The 14498-nt window shown below is 46.4% G+C and overlaps 1 protein-coding gene across 1 annotated transcript; it reads right to left on the bottom strand.

Annotated features, from left to right (window-relative positions):
- Window positions 1-94: 94 nt before the first annotated feature.
- LOC104277318 (atrophin-1-like) lies at window positions 95-2701 on the bottom strand (the record flags this gene model as incomplete). The annotated part of the gene is made up of 4 exons (XM_009873922.1): window positions 2512-2701; window positions 2177-2314; window positions 1686-1799; window positions 95-385 (listed from the first exon to the last, which is right to left on the bottom strand). Coding segments are annotated over exons 1-4 (621 nt in total), but the record flags the coding sequence as incomplete, so codon positions are not given.
- Window positions 2702-14498: the final 11797 nt, after the last annotated feature.

Below are 14498 nucleotides of genomic sequence, written 5' to 3'. Positions count from 1 at the left end.
CAGGTGTCTGTGGGGCTTGAGCCTGGAAAATGCGGGAGGCCTGCCCCTCCAGTTGGGAGTGGTAACTCGCTGCAGGGGGTCCCTGGGGGTGCACTTCGCCCGGGAGCCCAAAGCTGGGCTCGGGTGGACGGGCCAGGCTGTCGGGAGGTGGAGCTACAGGTGGGCTCTGGGGGAAGAGTGGAGGGTGGTGGTAGGAGTGAGATGGCCCCTGGGACAGCACAGAGGAGGAGTCGGAGTCATTCTCCACGCTGCCAGGGCTATAGACGCTGGGTGAGGTGCTCCTGTTATCCTGGTCAATGTCCCGTGGGTCACTGCTCATCTCATCGTTGAAGCTGTGGCCATCAAGACTGTCAACATCGGATGGAGATGGAGGGCAGGGCAACTCCTGAAGTTGGAAGAAGGAGATATTATGTGGCTTCCCAGACCATGCAGAGTACTTTTCACATTCCAGAAAACTTGCTTTCTGACCTTTCTGTGCCAGCACTAGAAAACCCCACAGATGGAAGGATACATTGTCTGCCAAGTTATAGATATCACCTGTCCTTCTGCTTCCCCCTGGAGCAATCTCAGTGCTTCGAGGTCCTTCATGAGCATCACATGCTCAGAGAAGAGGTAATGACGGGCACCTCCTGTACAGAGGCAGTGAGGGAGGGCAGGGAACTGTTACAGATGAGGTTGAGAGTGAATGAATAGGAAAAGTGCTAGCACCACCACCACCCGTGACGGGCCATTGGCCCGGATATATCACCAGGTGGCATGGAACCGTATGCACCACAGTGTGCCCAGCACAATCCCCAGACCCAAAATCACTGTTGTCCCTGCAGGGCTCTGTGCTGGTGAGAAGACCTGCTCCTCTCCAGCTCCCTCTCACCACCCCACTCCTTACCTCCTAGAGTTTCTCCTGCACTTCCCAACCCCTGCTCCTCCCCACCATCTCTCACCTCAGACAACAAAAAGCATCAGTGATTATGCAGTTAGCACTGGCAATTAAGATGTGCCACTCTTGAGCCTTCCGGCTTTCAAGCGAGGCTAAACTGAAAAAAGATCACTGTTGAGCTGAATAGGAGTGTGCACGTGGAGAAATTACAAAGGTGTCACTGCAGTGGTTTAACTACAATAACCTCATAACTCAAGCAAATACCCCTGTGTTTGCAGGCCTTTAAGGCCAGTTCCCCGAATAAGCCAAAGGAGGAACTAAGAAGTGCAAGAGTGAAGGCCTCCTCCAACCACCCAAACACCAATCCAGCCCAGTACTGCCACAATTATGCAGAGCATATGGATGAGGAGGTTTTTGCATGACTGTCACCTGGAACACACCATGGCTTATGCACCTCCATTTCACACTGCTCTGGGGGAGCAAAAGAGGCTGAGTCTGACTGGCAGCTGCGCAGAGCCAGGCTCTTCCCTCTGAGCTGAAAGGCAGCGCATGTGCCCAGCTCCAAGAGCATGACAGTCCCCTGCAGACAAGGCAAAAGAGATGGGAGAGCCTCATCTGCTCAGTCGTTGCTCCTGGTGGCATTTTTGTAGCCAGGCAGATGCCATTTCGGTTGCAAATCCCAAGGTGCCAGGGCTCCCAAACAGCAGGAACCTCAAGCTGGGCAGGTGTGAGCAGCAGAGGCAGGGAACAGGAGACTCTTTTGCCCTGGACTTGTGACATGCCAGCAATCACATCAGGGAAAACTCACCTCAGTTTTGGTTTTTTTGGGAGCATTGCTGTCCTCCCCTTCACTCTCTGAAATCTCTTCTGCTCGGCCCTGCTTGCTGACCTTGGGGGTGCAGGATTCCTCCACTCGGCCTTTCTGCAAGACAAAGATGGAGAACAGGGAGGTGGGAACGACATGGGGAAATTTCCCACTCTGCCAGGCTTTCACAGGCTGCAGCAGGTGAGACACAGCCACCGTGTTTAAGACCACAGCAGAGCAACACTGAGCTGAGATATAGCAAAAATTAGCACTAAAAAGGGCTGGTGAGATTGAAGACCAGTTCTTGGGAGATGGCAGCAAGTAGAAGATGCTGAGGATAAGAGGAAAGAGGGATCCCGCCCATTCCGGAGAGCTAACCCATCATGGCTTCCTTGGTGGATCCCTTATGGCCTGCATCTCTGGACCCTCAAATGGATCCTACCCAGCCAGATAAGTCCTTGAGGACCCCACACTCACACACCAGCTTAAACTACCTTTGTTGCTTGTCGGGACTTCTCAGCTTTGCCATCGCTGCTGGAGGTGCTGACGCCCCCAGGGGAAGCTCGACCCCGTGACCTGAGCTCCTCTCGGGGCCCTGGAGTCTCTTTCTTCCGTCCACTCCGCATTGACATCTAAGGAGGCATCACTGGATCAGTCCTGCTTTGCATCTCCCTCCACTCCTGCCCCATTCCCAGCCTCCCAAAGCCCATGAACTGCCACCACTCCACAATGCAAAAGTCAGGTCCATGAGCTTTGCTGTGAGCCTCGGTCACAACCCACAGCTTCAGCTTGGCTCTGGTGTCCCACCCTCCTCTCCCATCTCACGTACTGAGTCCTTGTTCTGTCGTGTCTTCATTCTTTTGAGTGTGGGACCCCCATTCTCCTTGGCCCGGTTTGATGAGAACATAAATTTTTATCACTCTGCACCCCCCTTCAGCTGTTCCTGGGGAGATGGAGACAGGCAAAAGCAGTTCTTCCGGAACAGAAGCTTACACCAGTGATCCGGCAAGATCCTGCTGAGTCCTGAAAGGAAGACAAGGAGATGAGAAGGAAGAAAGAATAAGTGAACTGTGAGACATCCTTTTGTCATCTGCTATAGAACTATGACAAAATTAATATTTCTTCCTTAATTACTATTTAAGGATGCAAATATCTTTACCAAGAATGCAATAAACTTCCCCATCAGAAGGTAAAATGATTTGGGCGCTGTCACCTCTCATTTCCAATTTCTGAGATTGATACCCACATGATGTGAGGCAGTCAGGCCCCGATAATACTTTTCTGGACGAAGCAGGGAGGAATGGTTACCAGTATGTTGATTGTCCTCTGAAATAATTTTAGCATTTCCATTTCCCTGTTTATTTAATCTTCAGAGAGAGGGGGAAAAATTAACAGGAAAGCGCTTTAAAATGTTCCTAAGGACAATTTTCCTGACTTGTTATGCTCCTCTTTGCACTTACTGTCAGTGCAGGATGTTACAGCCACGTGCTGTCATTAGCTAGCTCTCTGAAATGAGCCCCCAGTGGCCTTTGCTGAAGGGGTATTACACAGCCCTGCCCTCTCCAGAGCACATGCACATGCATACACGTACCATCAGGTTATGATGGAAATATGGCAAGTCTTGCTTAGGCTGTTCAGTGTCCAAGCTACAACAGATAGGTGCGAGAAGATGCTTTGACTTTGCATGATGCAGAAAGAATCGACTCTCTTTAGCCTGGAGCTCCTGCCTAGGTCTCCTTTCCCATACACTGGACTGTTTCTCTGTGCACCAGAGTCATGCCCAGAGACGCAGAGTAGGTCCTTACACTTTGCAGCAGCAGGATGATTTCCAAGATCCCTCTGAACAAATTTATAGCTATGTCCAAAAGCACAGTAGATATTTAACACCATGTAATGCCACACAGTTGCTGGTTTAGAGTATGAAAGCACCACGATTGTGTTAGCCTGGGAACCAAAATGACTCAGGGATGTTGCTCCTGAGGCTAGTTTTCTTGGCTCCATCCAACTGAAGATCTTTCACACTGCACTGCACAGGCAGATGTAACTCAAAAGAGGCTGTGCCTCGGCAGCACGTCACTCAAGTTCCTACACTCAGCCCCTGGAATGGACAATCTGCAAGACAAGGAAATGTGTCCCACAGACGAGGCACCAGGTTATATTCTGGGTTATATTCTCTGATCTGGAAGCACAAAGAAGTTTTATGAATAAAACTCCTAAAGGCCAGCCCAGACCTGGAAAGATCAGTTTCCAGCCAACCAGTGCAGGAGCAGTCTGGATTCACTTTCATTTCTGTGACAAGGAAGCTGAAACCATGGATCAGGGCAAAGGGACCGGACAGGAGAACTCTTGGACCTCCTGTGCAGCCCTGATGCTGGACTGTGTGGCTCTGGGGCACTGCTTTTCACCACTTTCATCTCCCTATCTGTTAAAAGGGAGTTGTGACACTGGCCTCTCTCTTATGGGGCTCACATCTTCCCTGACCAATACTTAGAGAAACCCATCCGGATGGTACTTGGGAAGAGCAGGGGACTGTTTGTTTTAATTTCATTAATATTTTATTTGACCCTCGTCAGGAAAGCCACAGGGGACTCATCCAGCATTAATTCCCACACACAACAATTCATTAACTGAGACCTCTTCTTTAATAGAAAAATAGCTCACAATGGTTTATAGCTGACCTAATGGAGGCAGAGCACTCTCCTAATCCCTGCCAACTGATGTGTGCTACAGCTTTACATTTCTGTCATACTTTGGCCTTTGGCTGCTAATTCAGCCAGTTACACTGATGCTACTCTAGACACGCATCTAGAATTAACATTTCATCCACGAAACAAACATTTTAAGTAAGGCGCTCCTAAGTTAACTCAACTTCAACACACCCCATGTTGGCAACCTCCAAGTAGTAGCTCAGCTCCGAACACAGAGCTGCAGCAACAGCAGGTTACCAAGACATCACTGCTCTTCACATTCAACAGGGATGCCACCCATGCCTCCCACACCGAAAAACCGAACAGTGTAAGGCACTGCACAGGTCTCGCTTCAGCTTTCCAGTAACCCTCTAATGAGAACGATGCTCTTCTTTCCAGAAAAGTCCAGAGAAGTAATAAGCAGCAAACCACACACTGAAACTTCCCTTTTCAAAAGAGATACCAGCTCGGTACTTAGGCCAACCGCTGAAGATGCAGTACCGGACAAAGCCAGAAACAAATATGTATGTTTTGGTAGATATAATTAAACACTGGAGGATAAGTTTCTATCACTTACAGAGCGAAGACTTTTCTAAAACACGTAACAGAATTCACGCACGCATTCTTGGGTTCAGTACAGCAACGGTAATGTCAGAGGCCAGGTGAGAGGATCACACCACCGCCTTCTAATTTTAACATCTGTGAAATAAAAGCTTGCAATGTGAGCCTTGACAATTAACAAAGTTACACCTAACCCTTCCCAACAGTGAAGATCCCTGTAAATGTCTCTGCAGAGTTCTTAGGTCTTTGGAAAGGAAATGAGACATTTGGCAGGGCTGCTGTCAGAGGGATAACCTCTTCCTGGCCCTGTGAAGACCTTTACAGGTTTGATTGAGTTACGAGGCATTGCAAATCGCTATTTTCTGTTTGCATTTCATACAACCCAGCTAGGTTTGGCTTACTGCCCAAACCCCTCCATATTCTCACGTAAGCCCTGGTGCAGCCTCCTGTGAGGAAAGCACACTCAACAGGCATCCCCACGTGGGATCCAAAATGGATCCCATTCCTCCGCAGCTCCATGTAATTCTCCTTGCCAAAAGTGAACTGCCCTGCACAAGAAGCCAGGAGATCACAGGGTCCAGTTCCTATTCTGTCGAAGAATGCAGATAAGCATTCTCCTTCCCAGGCTGTAGTGTGGAGCAGCTCCTCAGAGGAAACAAAACTGTCTGCATCAAATGAGATGCACTCAGGTGTTACCTACTTAAATATACGCCCTTGCTGTCTTACAAAACTGCGTGAATTTTTGCCCCTGCCTCAGGGTAGCATTTACATGTGAGGATTGAGGGTCTGAGAAAATAAAACTTTCCTAGATGGCGACAGCAGCAGAGGAAATGGGAACAGGACCAGAATGTCTGGGATGGTTTTGGGCGGCTTGGCAAGGACTGTAGATGACAAAAAGCATCATGTGCCCCAAGGGCTTGCTCATGCTGGGGCTGCACACACAGGTACACCCAGCACATGTCCCAACAGCAGGGAGGCAATTTCCAGCAAGACAATAAAGTCTGGGAGGTGCCTCCAAATCCATGGAGGGCCGGAGGATTTTCTCACTTTGGCTGGGGCTCAACAGCAGAGAAAGCTCCAGGATGGGCAGCCTGAGACCAGGGCTCTGGTCTGCCCGAGAAGAAGAAAAGCAAGCAAAGGTCCAGCCCACCCTCCCTGGGGCCAGTGGCAGAAGGGAGAGCTGAAGGCTCCCAGTATGCACATCACTTAAGAAAAAGAATTAACACTACCATTACTTCAGCGGTGTTTCTTTAGCAAGCAGACATTCAAGACCTGATTCATTCCTCACTGAAATTAGCTGCTGGTACTCAGTTGTCAATAGTTACGGTCTCTTCCCCTTCTTTTGTATCACTCTTGTCTCTTGTCACCAACAACCAACCACATCTGCTTGGGTTTATTAACTGCTACTCCTGATCTTTTCCAACCTCAGAATCCCAATAATCTCCAGTGGATTCAGACCTGGTCCAAGCAGGAGTGCATGTGCACCAGGCAGAACATGACTATGATACATGACACAGGAGCCCACCCTGATGAAGTGCTGATGCAGTGATGATTTGGGGGTAGAGGAGAATGAGCACTCCTGTAGCCTTCTCTCTCCACCAAGGCTCTGCCTGGGAGACCACACACCAGTTGGAAGCACTGAGTGCAAAGACGTCAAGGTGCTGGACATGGCTGGATCATTCAGCCTCAAAGAAGAAACAAATGAAAGCTCTGTCACCCATCAGGACCAGAAATAGTGCAAGAAGGGGAAATTTGACAGCATATGTACTTGTAAACAACATGGGATAGCGCCTGTTTGTAATGCCAGTCACCTGTGTCCTGGGGGTGACTGGCACTACACAGCTTGCACTCAGATGGCAAAATTCTCCTACCCTCCAAAGGGGGACAGGCACATCTGACCTGGCACTGAGAAACAGCACAGTCCTACATTCACTCTGAAACCACACTCGGGCATCATCCGTGAGAGCACTCATTGGCACAGATGAAAGACGGTCCAAAGAAACACCATCCTACCGGGCAGCCAGCTCTGTGCACCACTGCTGGGACCCTTTGAGTTTGTTACTATGAACATAGCCAGTGTTACCTTCCATTAGCTGCTAGTCCACAGAAAATAAGTTTGGAGTGAAGAGTCAGCAAAGTTCCTCCTTTAGTCTAAGTATAGATGTTCTGAACTTCAAACTTCTTGTTTTCTTCAGCTGGGAAGTGTTGAAAGTACATAGTGACTACTCCTTCAGTAATCTTTTGAAATGTAGGAACTATGTCCAATATTCTACATGAAAGCAAAGGCATTTGGCATGCCAAGGCCGGGACTCAGAAGTCAGAAGATGCGAGGACTAAACTGAGTCCGCTTCTCTGCAATTAATTAGGTCCGTGCTCCCATCCTGCTTCTTCTCTTTCCCCTTCCGCAAAGGGATGGGTTAGCACTGGAGGGAGGAACTAGGGTGGTGGCGAAATGAACACAGCTGCTCTCTAACACACTGCAGATGCTATAAAGTGTCTCGAAAGTAAGATGGGATGATAACTGATGGATCTAACTTGACAGGTAAAGATCGCTCAGAAGGGAGTGCCCACCATGGGTGGGAAGTCAGAAGATGATATGTGTACATATGTGTGTGTGTGTGTATATATATATATGTATGTTCAGTGAATGACGGCCCCAGGCATTTTGAATTCCTGTCTCCATTTCCCTCATCTTACAAAATGAAGGGGAAATTCCCAGAAATGTAACTGGGTTTTACAACTGTGTAGTATCTTGAGAACACAAAGGTTTCATCCAAAATAGTGCAGTAGGACCACCCGACAACATTTCCCAGTGGCTCATGACCTGACTTCACGCTTGAACCCTGGCATCTTACTATAGGGCTTGGTGGAGCAAGGGAGGGAAGGAAGGGGAAGGGCACAGTGCTCAGTGTTAGACAGCAATGAATGAAGAGGTGAGGGTTCAGGTTGCATGTCACAGTCATATCGTCAGTCTTTTGATACATACATGGAGCGTGACATCACTGTGAAAAGGAAAATGACTGTGTGAACAGAAGGATGAGGATGCCAAAATGGCTGAATACCTAGATGGCAGTGGGCAAATGCTTGTGGCTAATATTAACTTGGGTGTGAATATTCTCATGACTTGCAAATTTATTTATTTTTTACTCAGTAAATCTTGTGAAGAAAAAATATATTTGTGTGACACCAAATGAAAGGAAGTTGTGAAATGCAGGCATTTTTCAGTCTCCTACAAAATAATTACAACACTGGGTGTATGCAGAGGCTGTGAACTCCAGCTGCAAGACAGATTATTCAAGGAATAAGACTGTAGACCTGGTCAAATAATCATACTCCAGTTAATACTCTTGCCTACCCAGTGTGTGAAGTTTAACTAGATCCTTCCTGCAATAGTAACATGAAGTTGAAGGATATAGGCAGGACTGAAGTACTCATGAGCACCGGCTGAAGGCAGTGATCACCAGCTAAAGCTTTTCCTACCTGCTCTCCACCTCAGAAATCAAAATATAAATTCAGTATAAAAATAATGCAGTATAAAAACAGTGACAGTCATCAATTTTAGCCACCTTCTATAAACAAATTGATTTTATATTGGCAATGTGCTGGAATATAAGTAGATTCTTCTGCCTTCAAAAATATCACATGAAATGAGTCACTATGAAATGTAAATTTAATTAATAAACACACGCTTTCAGAAACTTCATCCTGTATCAAAGGGCAAATTTCACACACTTTAATATACAAGCTGGATGAGCTCTCTTAATTGAGTTCTATGCATATAGAAGAAGAGCAGGTTTATGATCCCATTGTAAGCGAAGATCAGGTTTAAGACCACCTGAGGAACCTGAACACACACAAATCCATGGGACCTTAGGAGATGCCTCCCAGGGTTCTGAGGGATGTATTTTCCAAACCATTCTCCATCACATCTGAAAAGTCACAGCAGTCAGGTGAAGCCCCCAGTAACTGCAGAAAGGGAATATTGCACTCAATTCAACAAAGGGTAACAAGGAGGACCCTGTGAGCTATGGACCAGTCACAGCCCCACCTCAATGCCTGGTAAGATCATGCAGCAGATCCTCCTTGGAGACACACCAAAAACATATGGAAGACAGGGAGGTGACTAGAGACAGTCAACATGCCTTCCCCAAGGGCAAATCATGCCTGACTAACCTAGTGGCCTTCTACAACACAGTGACTACATCGGTGGTCAACAGAAGAGCTACAGACGTGATCTACCTGGACTTCTGCATGCCCTTTGATATGATCCCCCACAACATTTTTCCTGCTAAATTGCAGAGATACGGGGTTGATGGACAGCGAATTGGATGGACAGCTCCATCCAGAGAGTTATAGTCAACAGTTCAATGTCCAAGTGGTACCAGTAACGAGTGGTGTCCTTCAGCAGTCCATACTGGGACCAATATCATTTACTGTCTTCATCTACGATGTAGACAGTGGGACTGAGTACACCCTCAGCAAGTCTGCAGATGACACCACGCTCAGCGGTGCAGTTGATATGCTGGAGGGACAAGATGCCCTCCAGAGGGACTTTGATAGGCTTGAGGAGTGGGCTCATGTGAACCTCAGGAAGTTCACCAAGGCCAAGCGCAAGGGCCTGCACCTGGGTTGGGGCAAACCACAGGATCAGTACAGACTGGGAGTGAATGGCTTGAGAGTAGCCCTGCAGAGAGGACTTGGTGTTGGTGGACAAAAAATTAGGACGTGAACTGGTAGTGTGTGCTCACAGCCTCAAAAGCCAACTGCATCCTGGGCAGCATCAAAAGAAACGTAGCCAGCAGGTCAAGAGAGGTGATTCTGCCCCTCTACTCTGCTCTCCTGAGACTCCACCTGAGACCCCACCAGTGCTGTGTTTAGCTCTGGAGTCCTCAGCACAAGAAAGACATGGACCTGCTGGAGTGGGTCCAGAGGAGGGCCACCAAGATGATCAGAGGACTGGAACACTATGAATAAAGGCTGTGAGTGTTGAGGTCGTTCAGCCTAGAGAAAAGAAGGCTCCAGGGAGGCTTTACAGCCACCTTTCAAGGGGGCATATAAGAAAGATGGAGAAAGACACTTTACCAGGGCCTGTAGTGACAGGACAGAGACATTGGTTTTTAACTGAAAGAGGGTGGATTTAGATGGGATGTACAGAGGAAATTTTCTACAATGAGGGTGGCGAGACACGGGAGCAGGTTGCCCAGAGAAGTTGTGGATTCCTCATCCCTAGAAGTGTTCAAGGTCAGGCTGGATGGGGTTTTGAGCAACCTGGTCTAGTGAAACAGGTCCCTGCTCAGGGTAGAGGGGCTGGATGATCTTTAAAGGTCCCTTCCAATCAAACTATTCGGTAACTCTACGACTCTGTGCCTTAAATTTATACCTCCAGTGCAAAACAGCAACTCAATCTCAGCCAACAGCTTTAATCCTTTTCTTATACGTACTTGTTCACTTATCTGTCAACACTACTTGTTGACAAATTCACTTTCATGCTGCCTAGGTGCTCCTTCTCCCCAGTAAAATAATATATAAAAATTAAACTGCTCACGTTTCAGGAAATGCTGCCAAATAAGAGTACTAAAAATAAACTTGCAGAGTGCTGGAAGCCTTAGGAGATAAAGCCAGTATATTATTACTTTGTTTCCTTAATTCTGCACAACCATGAATGTTACTTTGAGTATGCATGCTGTAATTCTAGAACTTCAATTCAATGAAAAACGTATCTGAGAAAAAAATATTTTCTGATTAGTGGAGCGAAATAAATGCAATTAGAGCTAAAGTGAAGTAATAAATAATAAAAACATTCATGCATTTAACAATGGCTTAATTTACAGCATAAAAGATACTAATTTTTGCAGAAGCAACTGAAAATAAGGTTTGACTCACTAAATGAAGGTTAGATGTACTAAAGAAGGTTACGTTAATCGTAAAACAATTCCTGAGGGCACACTAAAATGACTGTAAGTATGTAATAGATTTACTTAAAAATCTCAGAAGAATCATTCAGACTCCCCAGCGTAGAGCCTTCGGATCTCTCGGAGGCTGGCAGAGTCCAACGGAAGATCACAAAACGCCACACACTGGGCTCTTCCCTTTGCAAGTGGGATGGAGGCCTACGGACACGTGATGCAGAGGAAGGTCGCATCACACTCTCCATGTTCATTATTTTATGAAGTGCAGCATCTTCTGTACTTGCAACGCCTCAGCACATCTTACCTGTGGAGCTGTTAGGGGTTTAAAGGTCTACTGTAATACTTAACATCCCTCTTCCCATTCACAGATGTCCCTTTACTATGAAAGGCAAAGTCAATACCCAAAGAGTTGTCCAGAGACTTGAAGGAAGACATCAGCTGGAAGGGACACCTGCAGGTCTCTGCTCCAAACTTGCTTACAGCTGGGCTGACCCCAAATCTACATAGGGCTGCTCAGGGCCTTGTCCAAGCAAGTTCTGAACATCCTGAAGAATGAGGCTTTCCCAGCTAACTTGGGAAACCCAATCCTGTGCAGAAACACCCACTATCAGTCATAATTTCCTCGTTGCAACTTGTGACCACGACTCTATGTACTATAGCTCCTCAATGTTGGTATGTGGAAGTTATCCATGTGTCAACCCATCATAGTTCCAGGCTTCTACTCCAAGTCCTTACTGAGGAAGACTGCTGGTAACTGTGCAATACATGAGAACACATGAAACAAGAAGCTGAATCCAAAGTCAGGGTGGCCCCACCATCTGTCCTTCCCTTCAGTAACAGACAAGTGAATAGCAAACATGGTCACCTCTTTCTGTCAAGACCCGTATCGTTCTGAAGCTGGCAGAGGGAGGCCTGGGCAAGGATATGACTCTGCTCAGAGCCCTCAGTCCAAGGCAAACTAGTCAGAGTGTAGAGAAGAACCAGAGAGAAGCTCAGCAGCTAGAAGGATCAAACTCCGCAAATGGACTTGAATGAATGAACTGCTGAAAGTATCAGGCTAGGTGGAAGAAAGTATGCTGGATCCCCAGAAGGATCAATGTCTTACCTCCCAACAGCATTAAATTAGGAGACGCTGTCAGTATTGCAGATGATTACAATTTTAGAGAGAACCTACGAGAATAAAACACTGAAGAAGCTAAAGCAGGACAGATATAGAATAAGGGCAAAGGGAAGCCAATGTGGCTGACAGAAGTAAATTAGCAAGGGTAATAACGAGGATGAGAACTGAGGAGAACTGTAGAAGGACTTTCTAAGAAGAGTGACTAGGTGATTAAATGGCACATGAACTTCCATTTACATGACTACAAAGCAACGCAAACACAAAAAACAACTCCATCTCCACATACAAAATGATGGACTCTGAGCTGACCAACGCCACGCCAGATACAGGAGGCAGATACACGACGATGCCTTGGTGTCAGCAGTCATCAAGAAAGTGAACCGCATGCTATGAATTCCAGAGAAAGGAAGTGAAACAAAACAGAGAATGTTATTATGCCCTTGCACAACCCCATGGCCTTCCCACATCGAACTGCACCTGTGTGCAGTTCTGCTCCTTTCACAGCAACTACAAAAGGCAATGAAGAGGCATGACTGAGTGGGCCAGAAATCTGTCCAGAGAAAAGGTTGTTAAGCGAGGATATAACTGAGGACTGTAAAACCATACATGAAATGTAGAGGTTGGGTAGTAAATAAATTTTCACCATCTTTTCACCACTACAAGAACTTAGGACTATCAAATAACACTACAAAGAAACAAAAACCAAAAATATAGTTCTTGAAAATGGACGGCTGCAGAATTCTCAGTGAAAAGATACTGTGGTTGCTAGAGGTTTGTATAGATTTGACAAGAGACTGGAGAGTTTAATGCAAGCCAGAGTAACTAGCACTTTCTGAATAGCTAGAAACCATACCCAGCTACAACAGTGTCTCTGCTGAAAACAGCTGCAAGCTGTAGGAGTATCAGAGGAAAACAGAATATAAGCCTCAATTTACCCTCTTTCCTAGGGATTTGGTAGTGACCACTGCTGGAGCAGCAGACTCTGGACTAGATGGACCTAGTCACTGGCATTTTTTTAACAACAGTAAAAAGTCTTGAGTCACACACTGAAGAGAAGTGACAAACCCATCTGTCATAAGTACTTCAGCTCATCAGTGGGCAGCACTGAGGACAGGCATTGACTAATTACAGGACAGCTGCGGGTACCATTGTTACTTCAAATCCATCAGGTAAGGTATTATCAAGCAATGAGAGAAGGTATTAATGCCACTGCGTACTGCACTTGTCAGACATCCTGTGGTAGACCATGAAGTGCTTCAGTTACCCACCATTGGGAAGGATCAAAGCAGACTGGAAAAGGCATAGAAAGCAGTTTCCAGAATGCTGAGGGACACAAAAAATCTCCCTGATATGTACAAGGCCTATAAAGACTTTACTTTTTGTAACCTCACAAAATAAAAAGTGAGGTGATGTGATTATTGTCTATAAAGCACCAGAAACTAAACACAAAGGAGTCAAAACGGGTATTTAAATTAATAGAGAAAATTAGTATAAGAACAAACGAGTATAAAAAGGCCACCAACAATTTTAAGATGTGAAATGGAAGACTCCTGGCCATATGGTGAAGTTCCGGAACAGCTGTCCCTAGAGCACAACAGAGGCAAAAGAAAAATCATTATTATTATTAAGACAGAATTTACTGTGTTTGTGAAAGAAAGTAGGTGGCATGGTGCCCAAAGGGACTGGGAAGTTATCCTGAAGGGCAAGGGAGTCCATGAAGGATGGACACTCTTCAAGACAGAACTCCTAAAGACGCAGGAACAGGCCATCCCCACGTGCCGAAAGACAAGCCAGAGGGGAAGAATACCAGCATGGCCAAACAGAGAGATTTGGCTGGAACTCAGGAAAAAAAAGTGTTTATAACCTTTGGAGGAAGGGGCAGGCTAGTCAGGAGGACTACAAGGATGTTGTGAGGTTATACAGGAACAAAATTAGAAGGGACAAAGCCCAACCAGAACTTAATTTGGCTATTGCTGTAAAAGACAAAAAAATGCATCTATAAATACATTAACAGCAAAAGGAAGACTAAGGAGAATCTCTATCCTTAATTGGAAGCAGGGTGAAACATTGTGACAAAGAATGAAGAAAGGGCTGAGGTACTTAATGTCTTCTTTGCCTTGGTCTTTAATGGCAAGACAAATTATCTTCAAGGTACTCAGCCCCCTGAGCTGGAAGACAGGGATGGGGAACAGGATGAAGCCCCCATAATCCAAGGGGAATAGGTTACTGACCTGCTGTACCACTTAGACACACACAACACAGTTAAACACATGCTAGTCTATGGGGCCAGATGGGATCCACCCAAGGGTACTGAGGGAGCTGGCAGAAGCCACTTTCCATCATTTACCAGCAGTCCTGGCTAAACAGGGAGGTTCCAGTGGACTGGAAGGTAGAAAATGTGACAGGATAACCTGGGTTTATGAGAGGCAGGTCCTGTCTGACCCACCTGATCTCCTTCTGTGACAAAATGACCCCCTTTGTGGATGAGGGAAAGGCTGTGTTGATACTGCCCACACAGACCTCACTAAAACCTTTGACA

Source organism: Apaloderma vittatum, unplaced genomic scaffold, assembly GCF_000703405.1.
Source record: "Apaloderma vittatum isolate BGI_N311 unplaced genomic scaffold, ASM70340v1 scaffold17297, whole genome shotgun sequence".
NCBI classification, from domain to species: domain Eukaryota; kingdom Metazoa; phylum Chordata; class Aves; order Trogoniformes; family Trogonidae; genus Apaloderma; species Apaloderma vittatum.
The sequence above is the reverse complement of the archived record's forward strand: the minus strand, read 5'-3'. Positions and strand labels throughout refer to the sequence as shown.